The sequence below is a fragment of the Gobius niger genome (assembly GCF_951799975.1).
Source record: "Gobius niger genome assembly, chromosome: 6".
In the NCBI taxonomy this organism is placed as follows: Eukaryota; Metazoa; Chordata; class Actinopteri; order Gobiiformes; family Gobiidae; genus Gobius; species Gobius niger.
The window spans coordinates 33,410,063-33,434,284 of NC_136857.1; the positions used below are offsets into that span (position 1 = coordinate 33,410,063).

The 24,222-nt window shown below is 45.5% G+C and overlaps 1 protein-coding gene across 1 annotated transcript; it reads left to right on the forward strand.

Annotated features, from left to right (window-relative positions):
- The first annotated feature begins 294 nt into the window (after nt 1-294).
- On the forward strand, nt 295-14,267 carry LOC306965071 (serine/threonine-protein kinase PDIK1L-like). Its single transcript, XM_079559315.1, has 3 exons — nt 295-1,139; nt 4,309-5,054; nt 14,201-14,267. The coding sequence occupies exons 1-2, from the start codon at nt 461-463 to the stop codon at nt 5,040-5,042; spliced, it is 1,413 nt and encodes a 470-aa protein (XP_079415441.1). The 5' UTR covers nt 295-460; the 3' UTR covers nt 5,043-5,054; nt 14,201-14,267.
- The last annotated feature ends 9,955 nt before the right edge of the window (nt 14,268-24,222 follow it).

The window sequence follows — 24,222 nt, forward strand, 5'->3', positions numbered from 1 at the left end:
CACTCCCATGGGTATGATATTTGGAAAACATCACATTCATTGTCTCTATAGTTTTTGCTTTGTTTATTGGCTGTGGGTTTAGTAGAGCCTGTCAGTATGTTTGCTCCTTTCACTCATGTTGCTCATACATGCAGTTCTCGCGCTGGTCTAAGGGGGCGCTGGTCTGCGCACTCGTACACGTGTTTGCGCCCCGCTCGTGTCAGCCCATGCTGCCCGATGATGCTGCCAGGAGTGGACACCCACCCGGTCCTTTGCAGCACGTTTAACCGGCCAAAGCGCGTCAGACCTGGACACGGAGCCACAGTTCGACCGTAGCTACAACTGCCTGCGTGGTTACAACTGATTTGACTTCTTATCCTTCATATTTGTTAATTTTAAGGGATTTCACTCTCCACCAATCAGCGCGCAGAGCGGAGAGCGGGCCCGCCCTCTGTTCCCAGCGCGTTGGAACATTTTGTTTATGAAGCCAAAGTACGTCCCGAGGCTGCAGCTGACTACTGTCTTCTCTGTTCCCAAACAAAAGCACGAAGGAGCGCGGAAAAGACGCGAGGACGGCGGGGTTTGCAGTTTCGAGCTGAGTAATGAAAGAACAACCGCTGCCTTCATGCTCACTTTCAATAAAAAAGGAGTTATGGATCTATGCGACGGCAAGAAGAGGCGAAAGGTAAGCGGCGCGCTGCGGGGCTGCAGGAGAGACAGGATGAAGCGCGACACGGACAAGGTCCTGCGCTCCCTGGCCGTGGACAACAACAACCTGCCCAAGCCCATGGAGGAGGAGTATGACGATGACTGCTTTTCCATCGGCTTCCTCCAGAGCGAGCGGCTGGAGCCGCCGCTGGCCAGCCCGCGGTACAGCCTGCTGCGGGAGGTGGGCCGGGGCAGCTACGGGGTGGTGTACGAGGCCATAGCCCGTAGGACAGGCTCCAGGGTGGCCGTGAAGAGGCTACAGTGTGACGCCCCGGAGAACGTGGAGTTGGCTCTGGCTGAGTTCTGGGCTCTGACCAGTCTGGAGAACCGCCACCAGAACGTGGTGCAGCTGGAGGAGTGCGTCCTGCAGAGGAACGGCCTGGCGCAGAAGATGAGCCACGGAAACAAGCGCTCCCGACAGTACCTGCGCCTGGTGGAGACCTCACTTAAAGGTAAGGCTCTCAGTGCGGGGACAGACTGTGTTTAGGGTATGTTAGTGCAGGACAAAGTGGAGCACACATTCATCCCAAACACGGCTACAAACATGTGTCTATTGACGGCCCTCTTTGGCCCGGGCTGTGGGGGTTCAGACTTAGTGAAAGTGCTCTGTAAATGCAGCTGGCTGTATGAATGGAGCTGAGCTGCGCAGTGACGCCATAGGGCTATACGTCGCCTATAGGGCGCACGTACACCGCGTGCGCTCACTGAGGGAACATCGTGTACTTTCTGTCATTGCCGACATTCCACTCTGTTGTTCTCGTGCTTCTGTCACTTAAACACGCACATCGACCACATATTTACCCAATGATGCTCAAAACCTCCGAGCCTGTGATATCTCCGACTTTAAAGGGCCGAGCGGAGTTTGTTGTGGTCTGTCATGTTTGACCTACTTTCCTGCTTTGTTGTTCCTCCGCAGGTTTAGAATAAAAGGTCTGTCTTAGTGAACTCTTACTTTTCTTACTTTTCGACTCAGGTGAAATGACAAACACTCCGCAGGCTCGTCACACCTGGGCAGAGCAACTTTCAGAGCAGTATTTGAGTGTTTCCTTTGAAAAGCCTGCTGCCTGTTACATAAGTGTCACCATTCTCTCATAACATGAGGGCATTATTAATGCAGGGCCTGTGGCCATTGTTTCATATCTGTTTCATATTTGTTTCATGCGAAACAATAAGAACAGCTTTATTACAAAGCTGTTGTGATCAGAGAATGTCCTCAGCTGTGATTGAGGCTGGCCCCGCTCCAGCTTCTGCAGGTGTGGAGTTATGTGACTGTATAAACCTGTTCACTTTCTGAATATCTAGTGATGAGCTGAAGCGTGTGACAGGCCGATCGGGCGGTGCTCATTTATGTGAAGCACTTTGGTCTGTCAAGTCATGTTGTAAAGTGCTATAGAAACAAACGCTGATTGATTTGGACGTGTGGGATCTTGGACATTTAGGCCTATTGTTTGGATTCTATTCAAGAGTTGTGTTCTCAAATCTAGACCAATTTAATGGTGACTCTTCTTATAATTCTATGCTCATGTGCTCTTTTCATAAACCGTGGAGCCCCTTCCCAACTTTGTCCTGTTTTATTTTATTTTTATTGATTTTATTGATTCAATAACAGTCAAAATCACAATTTTAATGATCACAATTAGTCAAAGCAAAGACCACAGCTAAATTACCTTACTGTGTTCTCAAAAAAAAAAAAAACACACACTCACAAATTTGCAACGTCTGCACTCTGAGGAGGTTTATCTTTGAAACATTAACTGGGACAAATCCGTCAGTCTTTCTTTTCGACTGTCTAGGCATTCTGTAAAAGTATTAAAAATCCAGTAGGTGTTATTAACTGTATATAGGGGATGATGGTGTTACAACCATCCCCACCACTGGCACTTGAGTAAAATAATTTCAAAGTAACGTTACTCTTACTCAAGTAAATATTCTTGCTACTCTACCCACCTCTGGTCAGGGGGTTCGGATTATGTTTAGGAACGGCAAATGTGATGTAAGTTGTGATTTTACACACTTTCAAATGAGGAATCACACTGGCATATAGGCTGTAAGCTCTTCAGGGTTAGTGAGATTTGGATATGCATACTCACTAACCCTAACTCTAACCCTAAGATGGCAGATAACGAGCCTGGTAAACCACACTTCTTTTCTGCATGAAAGAAGGTGGACGGACGGTAAACAAGAGACACAAGGAATTGACAAGGTTAAGTTCTATCAACTGTGACACGTGCAGAAGTTATTAGCCAAAACTAATCATGGATGAAGTAGTCGAGGATTTTGCCTCCGCGCACTCGTCAGTTTATATTCAGTTCATATTTTCTGAATTGGACTACAGCTGTCGTCACGTCCGCTAATTGCTGATAAGTTTATATTCACTGACGAATGCGCTTCGATACCAGACTAACTTCCCTGTGTAGAATGGACAGGGAATAGTATGGCAGACCCAGGCAAGCAGATAACAGGTGAATGCTCTTGGACGTGTTTCAAATGTGCAGTAAGAACTAAGTTGTTGTTTTTTTAAGAGGAGACACTGCAGACACAACTCTTTTTTTCCCTAATTTTCAGATTTTGTAACTGCAGTCTCAATATTAAGCTCGTGCATGACGGCACTTCAGACCCGAGAAGTTGTTTCAGCTGTGGTGAACGGGTCTGAGCTCATTCTGCACATTAGGACATGGCTGGAACATGTAGGGGGAGGAAATACCTAGTTTTAACATTTTTAAACTCTGTATAGTCTCTTTAACATAAACTTTCGACTGGAAACAAACTCGATTTTTATCTAATTTAATCTATCCCATGAAATTAAAAAAGCGTAAAATTGCTAATGTAAACAGTGTGTTTTGGTGTGTGTGATCTGACTGCGATGTGATCTGACTTGATCTGACTGCGACGTGATCTGACTGCGACGTGATCTGACTGCGACGTGATCTGACTGCGACGTGATTTGACTGCGACGTGATTTGACTGCGACGTGATCTGACTGCGACGTGATCTGACTGCGACGTGATCTGACTGTGACGTGATCTGACTGTGACGTGATCTGACTGCGACGTGATCTGACTGCGACGTGATTTGACTGCGACGTGATTTGACTGCGATGTGATTTGACTGCGATGTGATCTGACTGCGACGTGATCTGACTGCGACGTGATCTGACTGCGACGTGATCTGACTGCGACGTGATCTGACTGCGACGTGATCTGACTGCGACGTGATCTGACTGCGACGTGATCTGACTGCGACGTGATCTGACTGCGACGTGATCTGACTGCGACGTGATCTGACTGTGACGTGATCTGACTGTGACGTGATCTGACTGCGACGTGATCTGACTGCGACGTGATCTGACTGCGACGTGATCTGACTGCGACTTGATCTGACTGCGACGTGACCTGACTGCGACGTGACCTGACTGCGACGTGACCTGACTGCGACGTGATCTGACTGCGACGTGATCTGACTGCGACGTGATCTGACTGCGACGTGATCTGACTGCGATGTGATCTGACTGTGATGTGATCTGACTGTGACGTGATCTGACTGCGACGTGATCTGACTGCGACGTGATCTGACTGCGACGTGATCTGACTGCGATGTGATCTGACTGTGATGTGCCCACAGGCGAGCGTATCCTGGGCCACCCCGCCGAGCCCTGCTACCTGTGGTTCGTGATGGAGTTCTGTGAAGGAGGGGACCTGAACCAGTACATCTTGTCCCGCCGGCCCGACCCGCACACCAACCGCAGCTTCATGAGACAGCTGACTAGCGCCGTGGCGTTCCTGCACAAGAACAACATCGTGCATCGCGACCTCAAACCGGACAACATCCTCATCTCGCAGAAGACGGGCTCCCCGGTGCTGAAGGTGGCCGACTTCGGACTCAGTAAGGTCTGCGCCGGCCTCAGCTGCAAAAGCGAGGAGCTTCCTGAAGCAGTGGCGAACAGGGACGCCAACCAAAACCACATGAACATCAACAAGTTCTGGCTCTCCTCGGCGTGCGGCTCAGACTTCTACATGGCGCCTGAGGTGTGGGAGGGGCACTACACCGCCAAAGCCGACATTTTCGCACTGGGCATCATTATTTGGGCCATGCTCGAGCGGATCACCTTCATCGACGCCGAGTCCAAGCGCGAGCTCCTGGGCACGTACGTACGCCAGGGCTCGGAGATCGTTCCGGTGGGCGAGGCTCTGCTGGAGAATCCCAAGATGGTCCTGCACATTCCTCAGAAGGCTCGCAGCTCCATGTCGGAGGGGGTGAAGAGGCTCCTCCACGACATGCTGGCTGTCAACCCCCAGGACCGGCCCGATGCCTTCCAGCTGGAGGTGCGCATGGACCAGGTCACCTGCGCCGCCTGACCCCACCCCCAGGTGAGACTCAAACCTGCGCCTCTGCATTTCAGCTACACACAATCTGAAAGACACTGTCAAGCAACAAACAGTTAATTTCCTTTAACGGCATGCTAGAAAATCAATGGCACCATGATGAACCCACTTTTAATGTACCAGGAAAATACAGGGAGTCAAAATTTCCCTCCAGGTCTGCTTTGGTTTATTGGTTTATTTGGTCGGGACAGTGCATGTTAATGAACACGTCACACCGGATAGTAGCCTTCAGCTAATTTCCAACCGTTGTCCCCCATGCGCACTCTCAAACACACTCTCATTCATCCTGGCCTAATGTGTATTTAAGTAGCTATGATTTTCCAATGAAAATGAAATGAAAAAAAATCTGGAGCTATTGTATCTAAATGCATCTCCACTCCTTGGCGGCTGGAGCTGTGATGGTGATTATGCAGTTTCACACAGAGGTAACTGAATAAACAGCAGAAGAAGCACTTTTGCACCACAGCAGCTGGTTCCTTTCATTTAATGTACACACCTGTGTTGCAAAAGGTACAAATCCGACCTGTAAATTAAGCCTCTGGACAGTTGTTTGAAAGGCTCTTTCTCCAAGGCAGATCTCCTCAGTGCCTACACTGTTGGAGAGGCTTTCCTCTGGCCTGCTCTCCTTTCCCCAAATAGGCCTAAGCCTGACCACAGCCTCCAGAGCTCCCACGTCACAGTGAGGATTAACCCCAGGAAAGAGCCAAGACGTCAGGGCTAACGCCGCTCCGTACATCCACCTGAGTGCTGTTTTCCAGCGGTCGGAGCAAGGGGTGGGGCAGAGGCCTGTGTGAACAGGCTATGGGGCCCCAGGGCCTGGGTGAGGCTCCACAGCAGGGTGCAGCCGGGGCCCCGGGCACGGAACACTGCATGGCACTTACAAGACAATTGACACTCTAGTATACGCTCCGGATAGATTTGGAAATAAACCAGTGCTAATGTTAATCCAGTGTAAACATGTCAAAGCTGAGGAGTGTTTTTGAGCGTAGTCTTAATGTTATAATGTTTTATTCCCGTTGAGAACAGACCTGGAGCAAATTCTCACAGGGGTCTGGTCCTCGGTCTAAAAGTTAGCATTCTGCGGTGCGGGTGAAGGAAGTGGGTGCTTGCGATTCCGCCCAGTGCTGTCAGGTGTGGAGGATCCCAGGGCGGATGTGTCCCTGTCGCTTCCATTTCCCTCAAACCAGTGCCATTGTGCGGCCCCCTTCATCTGCCTCATTGTTTAATGTTGGTAACTGGAGCGTAAACTCTTGGGAAGACCCCGCTGGCCACTGTCTGTGTCACCGCCCCGCCTGGGCAGGAGGATGACCCAGCACTGCCGACTGGTTATGCAACGCGCCGTGCCCCCCCCCCTGCTGCTGCTGCTGCTTGGGGGGATTAGCACATGTACACACGCGGGGCTCTCTGTGTCATTAAGCGGTTAACTGATGACAGCGCAGGACTATGGCCTCAGCCAATCTGCTGTGAGAGCTGACAGGTGGGGCCAGGAGCAGAGCAGAGCTGCTGACGCCCAAAAAACACGATGTGCCACCTTAGATCAGATGGAGGAGATTTTAAAACACCCTGGCAGGTTTATTTGTAACACAAAAACATTGGCAAAATCCAAGAAAATCCCTGCTGCTGTGCACGGACATTACTCATTCTAGTCAGCGCTGTTTGTAGCACAGGAGCCCTGACCCCTTTTTCTTCCTAAAGAGCCTATCTCACATCTCACCGGAGGAGAGTTGCGGAGACTTCCGCGCCTTGCAGTCTCAGCAACATGTCTCTGCAACTCAGCTTGATTGCACATATACAATGGCCCTGTCTCACCGAGCTGGAGACTAGTTAGAGACTCAAGTCACTGCTGGTCACAGAGATGTCTCCGAGACGTCCCCTGGAGATAAGGTGAGTCTCCAGCTAGTCTCTGTGAAAACAAACATGTTTGATCTGTGCAGAGTCTCCGTGTGGTCTCCAGGAGCGCACACACAGAGACTGCATGGAGACTTTAATTAGTCTCCCTGAGACTCGCCAGGGGACGTCTCGCAGACATCTCCGTGACCATCAGCGACTTGAGTCTCCAGGACGATGACACAGGCTCTTAAGTGACGCCCTGGCGCACCGTTGTTCATACGCAAGATTCCAACTTCAGGCGGAATAACGGGCCCAGGGTGATCAATCCGATCATTGTGACCATTCAAATTACAATTAACATTTTGATTTTTTGAATTGGCCTTATATAGGGCCCTTAGTTTGTAAGGCCCTATATCTGATGGTTTTGTTTACGAACAATGAAAGACTCATTCCTAACCTCTGTAACACATTTGTAACATCACAATTGTTCACTTCTGTCATTGCTGTCGTCTCTCCCGCCCCCTCTGGAGTTGTCCATGTAGCGCTCACATCGCTCTCTTGTGTGAGAACATTGTGTCCCGCCCAGCCGTGTGCTGCCACTGTCCAAACCAGGACAGGCTTAAGCCCTGGCCCCAATCGCCTCGCTTTAGGAACTGCACTGCCTCTCTCTCTCACAGAAACACAAACAAACAGGATATTAAAACCTGTCCAGATGTTATGTTGATGACTGTTGCTTTTGAGAGATTTCAGTTGGCTTACGCGGTAGTGCAGCATTTTGAATGCTATTTTTGAAAGTGTTGAGATGTATGATTTAAGGTTTAAAGTCATCCCTGTGCAAATAAGACCCCATAGGGAGACAAGGACATTGAGTTCTCTGCAGAGGACATTGCACCTAATGATTTTCAGTGTTTTGTGATTTTAATTGTGAATATTGTAGTTTCAATTCTATTTTGGCCCGATCAGTACACTGTGTTCTGTGCAGTCTATACGTGCGGAGTGAGTGTGGGAGGGGCAGAAGTTTGTGTTATTGCAACTCTTATGCAACAAGTGTCAGAGGGCCCTTTCATGAGCCCCTGTAAAAGCAGGGGCCCCGAGGCATCAGCGGCAGAGACGTTTAAAGGACAGGTCCATTTTTATTCTTTATACGTGACAGAAAAACATTGTCAGGGAAAGTTATAGAAACTTACAGGGTGACAGCATTGTTTTTACACTTCTAAAAATATGTGGGTAAAGGTCAGTTGTCTTTCTTGCTTTGCTTCTACACTGTTTATTGTCTTGGTTCTTGGTGCAGTTTTCTAAAATTGAGTAACAGAAAGAGAAATACCTGTCTATAACAAATGAGGTCTGGTTTGAGCTGTTCTCATTGAAGAGCTGTTCAAAAGATGCGACAGCAGGATCCTGTGAGGCTGTCCTGCCTCTGAGTAAGTCCCTAGAGCTCACTAATGCCCTCAGTGGCAGCTGCTCCTTAGGCACATGCCCAAACACAGCCCTCATGTCAAACTGGTGCAGCAGTAAAGTTCAACTCGATCACAGTAGCATGTCACTGGAACAGTCCAGGGGTGATCGATGATCATTATCAGGAGGGCGCACAGACCTTGATTTTCACTCCATGAGCTACTTTTATGAATCAAAAAAAGCAGAGAGCCACTGAAGCTTTGACAGCACTGCTTAAAGGAATAGGCCACCGTTTTTACATACTAAAATATGTTCTTACCTCACTTTAGTCGAGTTAATATATCCCCGTCTGGTCTTTGTCCGTGCGCTCTGTCACGCAAAACGGAGCACATACGCAGCCTCTCCCACATGTCACATAGCTCCGAAAAAGCTCACGATAGAAGCTACCAAGCTCTTCCACGTGTTCCCTATTTAAATAAAGTTACGTGAAGTGTTTTCATGCGAAGTATATTTACACAGAAATGTAACATGTCGATTTTATAAGCAAATAAAGAGGGGGACTATATTGTGAGGCGTAATGATACGAGGAGTAAAACGTCCGCGCAGTAACTCCTAAAGGTTATTGACGGAAGTGAGCGGGGGAAGTCTTTAGGAGTTACTGCGCGGACGTTTTACTCCTCGTATCATTACGCCTCACAATATAGTCCCCCTTTTTATTTGCTTATAAAATCGACACGTTACATTTCTGTGTAAATATACTTCGCATGAAAACACTTCACGTAACTTTATTTAAATAGGGAACACGTGGAAGAGCTTGGTAGCTTCTATCGTTAGCTTTTTCGGAGCTATGTGACATGTGGGAGAGGCTGCGTATGTGCTCCGTTTGCCTGGCAGAGCGCACGGACAAAGACCAGACGGGGATATATTAACACGTCTAAAGTGAGGTAAGAACATATCTTAGTATGTAAAAACGGTGGCCTATTCCTTTAAGTGTCTTAAGTGGTGTTCACACTGGACACTTTGAGCCAAGGTGATATTTCAACACCATGAAAGAAAGTTATGGAAGTTTCCTCTTCATACTACATTCACCAAAATGTTTGCAGATTAAGGCATATTTTATGTGGACGTACCAGTGGAGTTTGCATGCACAGAGCAGTTCCTGACTCCGCAGGCTCTGTGACATAACACCCAAAAACACAAGCTGAGCTGCATACCTCCAGCCTCAAACCACAGCCCGTAAACCAGGGCTTCCTCCTCACACTTCCCTCAGACCAGTCTGCGCCGGTTACTCAGCAATGTTTCGCAACAGCCTGACAGGGATGGCCCTGCTCCTCCTGCTCCACGTCTGGGCTGCGGAGCCAGGGGTCTCTGCAGGGGGGGAGCCTCATAACACGGAAGGCTACAGGTCAGGTCGCGCTCTCAACTCCAAGGTGTAAGAAGCAGCATTAACAGAAGAGATTAGATAGATCTTTAAGTTTACTGTAGAGAAATTTGGTTGTTAAAAAGTTGCTAAATACACATTAAGGTATAGGAAAGTGTGTAGGTAAACAACAAATATAAAGAGAGATCTAGCAGTGAGAAAAGCAGCACAGAAGTTTGCATCTGATGATGGTAACCGGGGGATGATGTTTTATATTTATATATTCTACTTTATAGGAAGGGTAGAACTACAGAGGTACTCCTTTCTAAAGCTATTGAACCTAGATGGAGGTTTAACCTATTGTACTTTATGGTCTCGTTAATAACTTGAGGTCAATATCTCCCATTCATAGTTTCGTGCGGTGAAATATCCAGGACAAAATCGAGGATGAGTTACGGTTGTGCCAGTGTGTTGTTTGGTGGACAGTGTGCTGAGCTGCTGTTCTGTGCCGGGGGGCTGAGAGCAGACAGGTGTGGAATGTTTCTGTGCCACTGCATCACAAAGCCCCTGTCAGATCAGCCTCTGCCGCGGCTCTGATGGGAGGTGAACTGATGCACATGTTGATTCAGATCGTCATTGTGTTTATAGCTTAAAGAACATCTCTGGTACAGTTAAACTAGCCAAACTAACTGCGAGAAGAATGTTCCCACAGACGGCGCCCACTGTCCCACACCGCTGTTCATTACTGCTGAGTGTACAGAGTGGTCAGCTGCAGTCTAAACAGCCCCTGGACCTCTCTGATATTAAACACTGTCTGGTCAGAGCAGTACAGTCTGCTGGGTCCGCTTAGTCTAGGGTGTTGTTTTAGGCCGTTGCTAATTGTGATGTGTCCTGGGAAACTTGTCTCATTACTACAAAGCCTCTACAGAGCAGCATTTCCTGTTACAGAGCCTCTACAGAGTGGCCAGTCATGTTACAGAGCCTCTACAGAGTGGCCCGTCATGTTACAGAGCCTCTACAGAGCAGCTTGTCATGTTACAGAGCCTCTACAGAGCAGCTTGTCATGTTACAGAGCCTCTACAGAGCAGCTTGTCATGTTACAGAGCCTCTACAGAGTGGCCAGTCATGTTACAGAGCCTCTACAGAGTGGCCAGTCATGTTACAGAGCCTCTACAGAGCAGCTCGTCATGTTACAGGGCCTCTACAGAGCAGCTTGTCCTGTTACAGAGCCTCAACAGAGCGGCCCGTCATGTTACAGAGCCTCAACAAAACAACTTGTCATGTTACAGAGCCTCTACAGAGCAGCTCGTCATGTTACAGAGCCTCTACAGAGCAACTCGTCATGTTACAGAGCCTCTGCAGAGCAGCTCGTCATGTTACAGAGCCTCTACAGAGCAACTCGTCATGTTACAGAGCCTCTGCAGAGCGGCCCATCATGTTACAGAGCCTCTATAGAGCAGCTTGTCATGTTACAGAGCCTTTACAGAACAACTCTTCATGTTACAGAGCCTCTCGTCATGTTACAGAGCCTCTACAGAAAAACTTGTCATGTTACAGAGCCTCTACAGAGCAGCTTGTCATGTTACAGAGCCTCTACAGAGCAGTTTGTCATGTCACAGAGCCTCTACAGAGCAGCAGGTCATGTTAGGCCTTCAGAGCTGGTCCTCCAGGCCCCAGTGTTTGTAGCTGTCTGTGAGGGTGGTTCTGTGGACACCTGAGACAGGACTCTGTTTCATAAGGGAACTGTGTGTGTGCACGCAGATACATATGTGTCTCTCTGTAAATGTGTCTGCGGGAACGGGGGGGTGGGGGGATAGTTGTGGGTGTGGAGGAATGTGGAAGCTACGCTCTGAACAGCTGAGTCTGGGGTCAGAGGTCGCATGTCCTGATAACAGGAGAGCTGTGTGCACTGTGTGAACTATTGTAGTCGTCTCTGGGTTTAAGAAAGGTCAGTTTAGCTGACGTTTCTTAAAGACAAGTCCCATTAACATCACTACATTTGTGGCTACTTTCTTTCAAACTTCACACGATCTGATGCAGATATACACGGCCTCACTACTAAGAAGGTCACCCACTCAAATATTTGGTTGCAGTGCATTGTTTCAATAAGTTCTACTTTGTCCAAAGATCCGGCGTTGCATTTTATATTGATGATGGGAGAGTGTGACCACTGCACAGTGCACATCTCAAAGATTGTAAATGGGGTTAAGATCTGGACTCTGTGGCAGTCAAGCCATCTTTTGCTCCCTAAGCCACACTTTCACAATATGAGCCTCATGAATCCCGCATAGTCATCTTGGAAGATGCCCCTGCATCGGGAAGAAGAAATCCATTGATGGAATAACCTGGTCATGTAGGATGTTCAGATCGTCAGCTGATTTTATTCTTTGGGTTCATAGTGTCGGTCAACCTAGACCTGACCAACTGCAGCAGCCCCGGATCAGAACAGTTAGTTAAATCTAGGTGGATTTTGTTTTTGTTTGGTCAGGCAGAGTATAACTGTTCACTGAAATATGACCCAGGACTATGTATATTGAAAATGGACTCTACCCCCCTAGAGATTCAACACACTTTACATCAAAGAACAATACTGTCCCACTGAGCTTCTGCTGTCAATGTAGAAAGTTCAAAAACACAATGATTGAATGAAGTTCTGTTTATCTTGGATACATATTAATTCGGTTGTATGTCAAAGTCACAGACCTACACTGTCTGCACATATGAACTGCACAGACTGAAGTCAGCTGCCACGCCTCCTTCTCCACAGCGCATGCAAGCCTGACCTGCTTTTGTGTGATGGGAGGTTATGCAAGACTGCCTTAGCGTGCTAGCATGAGTGCTGCCATGACAGCAGCACAGTTATTAATAGCATGTGCAACAGCCCAGCTACGGCGCGCTGTGGTGCCCAGCGCCATGTTTATCTCCACCCATTCAAACTTATAAAAGGTGGTTTGTAAACAGTTGAACGGGTAGATTTGTCCCAGTGCTGGATCAAGTGCTGGATCAAGGTGCTGTCATGCATTGGTCATGGCTTCTGCTGTGTCCATGTGGTGGGCAGCTGTTATGTAAAAGAGCTTTGTCTCCTTACAGATGATGATATAACTGTACTGCAGGGAGCTCCTGCATTGGTGTTGGTCCTACACCGACCCTCCGGTGAGTGGAGGGAGGGGTCAGGGTTATTATCAAGGAAGTGTGTGTTACTAAATCATATCAATCATATTGCCTTATGAGACTCTGACCCGGACTTGGGATTTGTTTCATTCATGCAATTTAAATTGCATCAGTCAAAGTATCTCATGTGCTACTGATCCACTCTCACCTGTATTCCATAAGTTTATCTTCACTCATGCAGCTCCAGTGCAACCATGGAGAAAGTAACGTTGTTAAAAAGGGCCCTTAAAGTCATAGTCTATATGATTAAAAGTGAGGAATAGTGCAAGGATGGTGCAATTGGAAAGTAAACAAGTTCCTTCCTTTCTTCTTCATGTGTAGTTTGCAAAATAAGATGAGCGAGAACAAACTTTCAGAAGTAAATGCTCTCGCTCCTGCCCCTCCCTCTTATTGGGCCTGACAGGCCGGTCCATGGGAGAGCTCATCTATGTCTTTAAGGACAGCTGGGCTGTAAACAGTCAAATGGAAATTTAAATTTGAATGTGCAGCCCTTTTAGGCAACTCCTGTTGCCAATGGTTTGATTGGTTGCAATTAAAGCGTTAAAAATAAAATGAATCAAAAAAAAGTCCTGCCTCTGTGGGGCCTCTACAGAGTCATTTGCACATTTTTGTGTCACACAGCATTGTCTCATTTACATGTCAGTTTAAGGCCTTCTCACTGTAATGCAGGCCATTTGAAATGGTGAATTTGATGCTTATTGCCCACAGAATGCTGCATGCCATTTTCCAGCTTGCTCTCGCTATTTAGCGCTTCATAAGGCACGGCAAGTTAATTTGTAGAGCACAATAACAAGGCAATTCAAAGTTGCATAAAATTACAAGAAAGCAGATACAATCACTCCATAAAACATCAACATAAAAATGTGTTCATTATAGTCAAAAGCAAGAGTGCAGATAAAATACTTTGAGTTGTCAAATGCACGGGCAAAAATAACTGTTTTCAGCCTGGAGTCTATCTCACATCGTCATGAAGACTATTCCAGATTCTAGCATTATTCTCACTGTGTTTAGTCCTGACTCTGGGAACCACCAGGAGACCCCTTCCTGAAGTTCATAGGATGGTCCATACGGCTGTAGCATGTCAGAGATGGACTTTGGTGCTACACTATGAAAAGACTTGAGCTGTTTTAAAGTCTATTCTCTGAGCGACAGGAAACCAGTGCAGAGACCGGAGCACTGGACTAATATGGTTGTATATCCGGGTTCTTGTCAGTCGAGCAGCAGCGTTCTTAAAATGCAGTTTATTTTCATATCTGTCCAGAGGTTCATATTTCAGTCTTCTCTCCAATGCTCAAACATCTATGGACAAGTGTAAAAAGTGTGCTGTGAACTGAATCTTCTAGTTTTTCACGTGCCTTTTCCTATGTGTCTGCAGCGGCGTTCACCCGCGTGGATCCAGCTGACCATGGACCGGACAGTGGAGCGGTCGGTCCCACCTCGCCTCCCTCACCCCCACTCTCCAGCAGAGTCCTGAGTGCCTTCTTCTTCTTCATCGTCAAGTGCGACTGGACTCACACACAAGGATTCAGTGGTGACCAGTAAAAACAGACTGACCAGGGACTGACCAAGTGCACCCTGTATAAAAAAGAAAATGTCTCAAATTTTTTGTAGCAAAGCATTTATGTATTTGTGCAATAATGATGGTAAATTGGATTCTTCAAAGCACCTAAAGGCAGTCCAGGCTGCACCTATTAGAGGGTCCTCTAAACCCAAAGAAGCCAGGAGCTAAATCTGTCCCCCTCAGCCCTTTGCAAAGTATTCCCCAAAGGTTCATGGTGTCCAATTTGATTAATATCATGACGGGGCTGCACAATACGAGAAAGAAATGGCCATATTGGTTTAACTCAATCAGCATACAGCTTACAACAACACCAGGATGACCACATCCTTAGACATTAATTGTTCTAGGTTTTCAAAGCCAGTTTGAAAAGATGAGTCTTCAATCTGGACTTAAAAAGAACATGTAGACACGTAACTGTCCTGAATATTGCAATAACAAGGCCATACGTTTCATTAAACTTCAATGACACTTATGAGCTGTTTTTATATGTAAAAGTGTTAAACATGAAATCAGAAAAAATCATGTCTCAAACTGGCCATAGTTTGACGTTACGTTTTAGTTTTGTTTGCTTGCAAAAGGCTGTGCTAATCTCAGTGGTTTCTATGACTGATGGTGGCGTCTTACTCGATAATTGGATGATATATTGTGCAGCCTTTACTCATATCTATGGAGCTTCTTCTTTAAGCCCCATCCTCAAAGCTGAAGTCGCCCTCTTTAAAACTTCTTCAGTTGTAGTAGCTCACAAGGGTTGGAAGGTTTCACAATGATCGCTCTGTAAGTGACGAACAATCTGAAAATTAGCCTCATGTCTGTCAGAATAACGGGCACTTTTGTAAAGATCGTATTGAATGTTCTGTTCTGTGCCGTCGGCTTCTCACACTGTACAAAAGTGTCTATGTGGTTTCAATGACTTTCAGAATATTTATTTCATTCGAGTCATTTTGAGGAAGTGTCATTCGACATATCACGTTATAGAGGTTTTAATGTTTAAAGTGCTTTGGGCAGTTCAGAGTATCCTGATCACTTTGGTCGTTTCTTCCTTTACTGCTGAAGCGCTCCAATATGTATTTCCAGGATAGTTAAGGAATACTAAACTGTTAAAACTCACCATGGATTTGCCAACATGCTGTTGATGAAATTGAAAGCCAATTCAAAACCCTGACCAGCCAAATCTCAAACTCCTCACCCGTCTGACCTTCACATCGACATTATTTCATTATTCGTAAAACTTGAAATGTACGCGCTGAGGCCCCAAAAGCTTTGATCATGCAGGATACTGTATGTCCACTTTAAGGACATTTTCTAAAGTGATGAGGAACATCATGCAACAAATGAGATCTAGAATCCATGACTAAGCAATTTTTCATCATTACTCAAAGGTAAATATTCTGAGAACAAGTCATTGAACTCTGGAGGGAATGAAGTATTGCAGTACACTAACAAGTTGATACTTCCAAGAATACTGGACTCTTTTAGTCTTAATGTTTTGTATGCGCCAAGGAACACGTCTCCTCAGTATTCCGGACTTTTTAGAAAAGGAAATGAAAAAACTGTGGAACATCTGGAAGTCATGCCCCACAGCTGTGTCAGGAAACATCCCAGAGGGGGCCTCCTCGTCCGGGGCCTCATCGACTGGGACCTCCTGGTCTGGGGCCTCCTGGTCTGGGCAGGTCCTGGCAGCAGCTGTAGCGGGGGGTCGAGGGCCAGTGCTCGTGTGGACTCTTCCTCAGAAAACCTCAGGACCACTTCTTCCTCAGCACACAAAGCCACTTCTCTCCCAGAGCTGTGCGGGTCGGCACGCTGCAGTCGGGTCGGGATCGGCACGGTGCAGTCGGGTCAGTGTGGTGCAGTCGGGTCGGTGTGCTGCAGTCGGGTCGGGATCGGCACAGTGCAGTCGGGTCAATGTGGTGCAGTTGGGTTGGCGTGCTGCAGTCGGGTCGGGATCGGCGCGCTGCAGTCGGGTCGATGTGCTGCAGTCGGGTCGGGATCGGCGCGCTGCAGTCGGGTCAATGTGCTGCAGTCGAGTCGGGATCGGCGCGCTGCAGTCGGGTCGATGTGCTGCAGTCGGGTCGGGATCGGCGCGCTGCAGTCGGGTCGATGTGCTGCAGTTGGGTCAGGATCGGCGCGCTGCAGTCGGCTCGGCGTGCTGCAGTCGGGTCGGGATCGGCGCGCTGCAGTCGGGTCAGGATCGGCGTGCTGCAGTCGGCTCGGCGTGCTGCAGTCGGGCCGATGTGGTGCAGTCGGGTCGGCGCGCTGCAGTCGGGTTGGCACGCTGCAGTCGGGTCGGCGCGCTGCAGTCGGCTCGGCGAACAGACAGTTATCGCCTTTGAGCAACATGCAACACAGATTGTTCCGCAGTGTGGCTTTAGGTATTAAAAAACAGGCTCCCGCAGGGCATTTTGAAACATTAACATCATTAAGGCCTTTAATGTCATTAAAAAACATTCCATTTGTTTCCACTAAATAATGCATCGGTTTTATAAAGCGCTTTTCTGGACACTCAAAGATGCTTTTACGTTGGATTATTCATTCACTCCATACTGGTGGTGGTAAGCTACTATTGTAGCCACAGCTGCCCTGGGGTAGACTGACAGAAGCGAGGCAACCAGTCTGCGCCATTGCCCCTCCGACCACCACCAACCACTCACGCATTACATTCGCCAGACTTCCTGGTGTTACCAAACGGTCTCCCATCCAGGTACTGAGCAGGCCCTTCCTGCTGAGCTTGACGGGTTAGCAAAGACGGTGTGGCTAAACGATCCATGTGAATCTCTACAAAGACGACACGATAAATGACTTGATTTTAAATGCCATGAATTCATTGAAAATACTAAGATTATCGTCCACATTCAACTGACAGTTTTTCTGTTAATTTCAACTTTTTGTTCTAAAGTTTAGCAATGAATTGGATTAACTTCAAAATATCCACATTCTGCTCCACGTAATGAATGTTTCCAAAAGTTCAAAAATAGCAAATGCTCAGATTAGTTCAGTTTGTGGGGTTAAAAGGACCTTAAAAAGCCTGACATTTGGCCTGTTGTTTCCTGTCGAGCCCTCTTCCTGACCGCTGACCGCCGTGCCGACCCGCGCTCTGGCCACGTGTAGCAGGAGCGAGGGATGACCGGGCCTCGTGTGCCGCTACCTCATGCTCACCCCCCCCCCCCCCCAGCCCCCCCAGCCCCTCAGCCTCCAACGGCCCGGGAGGCACGACTTACCTCAGGTTTAACTCCAGCCACTCCTCTGTACGGTGCTTCTCTGCCCCCTGTGGACCTCAGCTGACCGGTCAATGCTTACATGGAGTCAGCGCGGGGACAGCTGGGTCCATGAGGTCACTTCCACTGTATGTTTGTCCCATGAGCCTGTGCACACTTTAACACAGGGACACAGGAGTGGGCCATGTTACAAAAGACCTCGGAATTCACTCTTTTCCGTTTGGAAGCTCCTCCCACACTGAACGCCCCGTCATTTAGTAGAAATCGCTCTGCAGGATTTCAAGCAATCATTTGCCACAAAATCATTAACTTTTGTTACATAAAACTTAAGGTATTGCATAATCCAAAAAATAAGTAAATAATCTTCCGTACACCAAGTTTTTCTTTTTATTAAGGATTAAACAATAAAATTCAGTCCTCTTCCCATTATTTTTTTTAATTTTTCTACGATCAAACCTTTTAATCAGTCCGCTTATATATTTATTAACTGTTATTATCGATCTTTTAACATTTTCTGTATTTTTATTTTCAAGTCGTAAAACTCTGAGCTAGCTGAACATAAACTGTTTAACTCGTTTCTAGCTGGGTCTGATTGATGATAAAGCGTGAGCAGAAATGATTTGAAAGACGATTAGGAACTTCTGGGTACCAAGTAAATGTGTGCGTCATTATTGGGACAGTTCTGTATGACTCTCGTCACTGTGTGGACCTGCTCAAGTCATCGAGGCATTTCAAAGTGACAATTCCAAAGAAGAGACGAAAACAAAAGATTCAAAAGAGCATTCTTAAAGTGATAGTCTGTAAGTTTGCGAAGTTTGGAGAGGAACAGAATTTTCAAAAGTAAACGTTCAAGCTCCTCCCCCTCCCTCCTGATTGGACCTGACAGGAAAAGCTCATCTCATTGGTCAACACGGGAGGATACTTGACTCTCATTACTTGAGATCTTTGTCAAACATTTTGACTTCCAGACTATCACTTTAAGAAAGTTACCGTGATTGAAAAATTGGCTTGAAGATTTACTTACAGACTGACTCACTTTGGAAACCACATGTTTTACTTCAACTGTTTCTAAACAATATTACAAGGAACTATGTAAAGAATGACTTCACGAAGTACTTCAAAAGTACGCGTACTCCCCGTTAACCCCTGACACGAGCAGGAAGTGATTGTTCCCCGTACACAGACCCACCGCCACAGCGCCCCCTGCCTCTCCCTCACACACCTGCAGGTCTTTTGTTTTTTAAGTTTTCTAGTGTTTTTGTACAGAATCTCCTCATTTGTACAGAATTGTTTCTCACTCGTGAATGGTTTTGTTATGACGCTGACAGGAGCCAATAGATGTTTGACACGTCGATGCTGTAAATATGTTTGACAACCTTTTCTTGAAATAAACGAATGAAACACAAACGCGTGTGCTCTGTCATTGTGTGCGGGTTAGGGCAAACACACGGCCTAGTTACGACAAAGTACAGACAAAAACAATCTAAATACTAATAAGAGGTGAAGAGGGACATTTTTAAATGTAGAGAAATCAATTTGAAACTTGTAGATTATACATTTACTAAAATAAATATGAAGAAAAAATGTATTGCAAGTTTTCTGTCATTTTACATTTTCATAATAATTATACAACAAAATCTGAATAATGGGTGGAGCCACGTTTAAATGGATGGTTTGTGACTTTCAGAGGGATTTTGGAGCTGTGGAAAAATCTGTAAAAATGTACATTTCATTTTGTTTTTTGAAATTCAAAAGTCAATAAATCAGGTTAGGAATTAGACATAAAAATCCCTGTGAAAAAAACCTTCAAAATATTGTGAAGTCTAAGGCTGGAACATGTGGCGTCTGTAGACAGTAAACCCCAGAGTTATTCCCACTTAAACAGTTAGATACCAGATCACTATTGAAAATCAGTTTTGTTGTAAAACTCAATCACATCATTACAGTTTTAAAAACTCATTGTTTTAAGTGTAGTGAACTTTATTTGTGAAAGTTCTATATGCAATGCACATGAACTTTTAAGTTTTACATAGCCCCTCCCATTTTGTCAATTTGAAAGCTTAGTCCACTTAAATGATTTGACTCCAAATCACATATATAAAATCTGTTTTAGTTTAAAACCCAATCCTGCCAGTGAACCAGACTTTAATTTTGAAAACTCGTTGTCAAAAGTGTAATGTACATTTTTTTTATTTTTTTTATTTACTTATAGAGAATCCAGGTTGTCTGCACATGTTTCTTGATTAAAAATAATAAGATAACAATGATAATGAATGTAATTTACATAATATGTTAAGTTATCTTCACTTAAACTAATGAGTTCACTAATGTTTAATACTCAAAGCTCTCCGTTGTATAGAACTTTTGACCCATTCACGTTTAAGTTAACTTCACTGAAGCAATTAAGTTGTGGTTTGAGTTGGAAATAACTCAACTGTTTAAGTGTGTGCTACTTATCCAGGTTTACAGTGAGGCTCTTATGTGGAGATACTGTCACACCAATGCAAGAAAAATGCACTTGAAAAAAAGGCCTTGAAATTACAATTTCCCAAATAAATCTTTGGAGAAATATTGATTTAGTTCATCACTAATAACAAAACAGGTTATTATGAAGAATAGTTATTTTTTTGTTTCCAGGTGAAGGTTTATAGGAGACCAGACAGGCCCAGAACATGGATCAGACTGACTTGTACCTGTGATGTCTCCTGTTAAGTGGACATTCTGACGGCAGTGTGTGAGAAAACAACCAAGTTTTCCCCAGATCTACAGAGGAAAGCTGCTTTACTGAAATAATAAAAGTGTACATTATGCTGTTTGTAACACCATGTTTTGCCTGCAGTGTATGTACTGCGTGTAATGTACTGTCAACATGCTCAAAGGCTTTTTCACTAATTTTACAATCTACTGAAGGACTCTTGACGCTTGCAGAAAGAAATGTCACAGATGATGTTTAAGTTGTGGCTGTTATTTGGATGGTGGAGCTGCAGGCACAGAGCTGGGAGCGCCCGGCAGTGTGAGCGGGACACCGTGTTCTCACAGAGGAGGGGGGGAGGGAGGGAGGGAGGGGTCCTAATGCATCAGGAGAAGATTCAAACAGCTGTGACACGCCTCACACTGTCCAATCAGAGGAGGGCTGTCGGCAGGAGGACATGTTTTATTTAGCGGGAGGTATTTTGGGGAAAGCTGCTCTGGACCGATGAGTGCAATAACAACAGACGTGTGCACGGGACGGAGAACCAGCCCCCACTCTGACCAGCCCGGCCCAGAATAGTGTAGATGCGACACTTCCACAAACACATATTTCAACCTTTTACCCGATTTGTGTTTTTGTTACATTTTCATCTATGCTTTTTTGATGCTTTTCTTTGAAGTGGGGGGTAAGAGGTTAAGGAGAACACTGAGAGGCCCTTGACAAAGAACAACAAAAGAGTGACAAAAACAGAAAAGCAATAGCAAGGCAAGGCATTTTTATTTATACCGCGCATTTCATACACAAGGCAACTCAATAAAAGAGACAAAACACGTCAAGAAAGCAACAAAAACAACAAAACACAATTTGACCCAATGTATATTGTGACAAGACGAGTGGCAGTGGTATATTAAATACATAAAGAGCCAGACAAGGCTCACCAGTATTACTGTAAATGTGCTCCAAGGGTCACTGGTGGTCCTAAAGCCAAAGCTCTAACACCATGTTATTATCAGTAACACAATATTTGATCAGAACATGTTCAGATGAGATCTGGGAAAATATTTATTATAGAAAATCTCAAACGCCGTTCAGTGAATATCTCCATTGTGACATCAATAAAGGCTTATCTTATTTTAGGCTTATCTTTTCTTAATTGAATCCTTTTTGATGAAAAAAGGCAAAACACATGAGATGACAATACTTTGACAGTAGAAGGAGGATTAGCTGGATTAGTCCGCAGAAGTGTGGACAGAGTTTGCTGCAGTGTTAATTTTGACAACATATTTTTATATAGTTTTAGTCTTTTGACAAAAATGTCATTTCATTTTAGTCAAGATTTAGTCAAAAATAAAATCTTACATTTTCAGTCGACTAAAATATCATGTCAATTTAGTCAACGAAATGTAAGACAAATGTAGTCGACTTTGCATTTATAATATGTATTATAATCAGGTCCTTTTCTTCATGGAGCTGCTCCCACATGAACAGAGCTGTTCCTTTGGCAGAGGATTTAAATGATCTGAGTCATTGGGAGATGATTTCAGTCTTTCTTTTCATTTTTGTTTAGTCTTATTTTAGTCCACGATAATATCTGGACATTTTAGTCATAGTTTTAGTATTTTTAATTTATACTTTTAGTCCAATTTTAGTCAGCCAATATATTCTGACTAAATAAAATGATATTTTGTTGGACAATATGAACAGTGGTTTGCTGAAGGGTGTGGGTGAATGAAGGCTCCCTGCTCACACTCAGAGAACAACATGTCCTGAACATACAGTGCAACAGGGCGAGGCCTATAGACGAACACACATGTGCACGCCTGCCCTCGCACACGCACACGCTAACGACACAGAGCAGGAAACTTACTGGTTACTCTCCAAACATTGCATAACAAGAGTAAAAAACGGCACGCTCTTTTTTCTTACATACATGACCCTGCGGGGCTGTCGGAGAACGCGGACAGCAGTTTGACATGACCATCACCAGCACACGGGTCCCATAACACCAAGACACTACACTTTATTAATAAGAGAGAGAGGGGGAGCAGGCCTGTCCCCATAACAAACCTGCAGTACCACAGCATTGAGACAGGACAAGATCGTGATACACAATAATACTGCAGCCCACCATGTCTCACTCACACTGGGACCCTTGTATTGTTTGTTTGTTTGTTTGTTTATTTGTCATTATACGTGAAGTGTACGAAATGTGTCCTCTGCATCCGACCCATCCCTCGACACCACAAGGAGCATGGGGACCAATGATGTAGAGCCAGGCTGGCTCCTGGCTGTAGGATTCACCTATTGTACATGTTTTTAATGGTAGGGGAAACTGGAGTACCCGGAGGAAACCTACAGACACATCTTAAACTTCTTAACTACCGTCCCCCCGATCAGGGGGGATTTCTGGTATTTACACTTACTCACGAGATGTGGTAGGAAAAATATGACTTAATATACAAGTGTTATATATCATTTTTATCAGCTTCATCTTCACAAAACTGCTATAGAGATCATTTTATGCCTATGTCTTATACAAAATGTGAATATTCTAAACTGTCAATAACAACAGGCTGATAAAAGGCTATATAAGGTGATTATTACCTTCAAGGCTGGTTGTGGAGGTCTAATGCTCATACAACCCAGAAGTGCTTGTACTCTTTCCATTTGTTACAATATTTGGTGGTCATACCGCCTTTGCGATGCCCAATCCCGTCAGACTTTGGAAGCTAAGCAGGGAAGGGCCTGGTCAGTACTTAGATGGGAGACCGTTTAGTAACACCAGGAAGCCTAGCGAATGTTGTGAGTGAGTGAGTGGTTGGTGGTCGGAGGGGCCGATGGTGCAGACTGGTTGCCTCGCTTCCGTCAGTCTACCCCAGGGCAGCTGTGGCTACAATATTAGCTTACCACCGCCGAGTATGGAGTGAACGAATAGTGCAATGTAAAGCGTCTTTGAGTGTCCAGAAAAGCGCTATAGAAAACCGATGCATTATTATTATTATATTTAGAATAGAAAAATAGGTTTTCCTTTTTTCCCCATATAAAAAATGTGTGTTGTAAAAATAATCCATATTCGTATTCAGGACTAAAAACATACATAAAATAAACATAAGCCATTGCACATCACTTCATCATCATCTCTTCCTCATCAGTTGTACATATGTGATGTGGGATGTCTTTGTCTTCCCATGCCCTCCCAGAGCCTCCAGTGCCATGGTTATAGAGCCACAGCCGTTCAAAGAAAACAGGTGCCATTTTGCACAGAAATGGATCACATTTGTCCTTTTTTGCACAAAAGGGCCCCAGAATCCAAACTATTATTCCCATAGCTATACAATTTTACACAGTTGGTGCTGTCAATACAATTAGTAACTAATGTAAGTTTCAAATGAAAACTATGAAGTATGTCCTGGGAATCTTTTTGTAAAGTAGAATCAACGTTTCCAGACAAAAAAAAACATAAACCCATTTTTTGGCAAATATAAACTACAGCGTTCAAAGGTATCACACTGTCACTGTAAGATCTCTTGTCAGTTAGCTTGGAGATTTGGATATGCATCATGGGAGAAAATCCAGCTGGTGGAGGTGGCAGTTAAAGCATGTTAAGTATATTCATTAACATTTGAGTTTAAATGAAGCTTCTGCGCAAATTCATCCAACCACAGACCCCGCCTCCCGGTCAATCACTCATCGTTTCCCAGCCGTGCTACGACCCTCCTCCACCCCTTCTCCACCCACCCTCTCCTCGACTCTGCTCGACGACGACTGGTCTCCCCGGGTCTCCTCTTCCACCACCTCCAGTGTCCAGGCTCTGGGGAAGATTCTGGCAATCGTTCATCAACGTCGTGCAACTCTTTCGTTCAGTAATAAAATCTCCCGCCGGGGTCTGAGCCCCAATTACGATTCGTGGTTGTTCAATAAAACGTTTTTAA

Bases quoted from the DNA above. Each gene is read 5' to 3' on its own strand.
- LOC306965071 (XM_079559315.1), top strand. From the start codon at position 461: ATGAAGCCAAAGTACGTCCCGAGGCTGCAGCTGACTACTGTCTTCTCT. The intron at 1,140-4,308 runs GTAAGGCTCTCA...ATGTGCCCACAG, and splicing joins GGTGGAGACCTCACTTAAAG to GCGAGCGTATCCTGGGCCAC.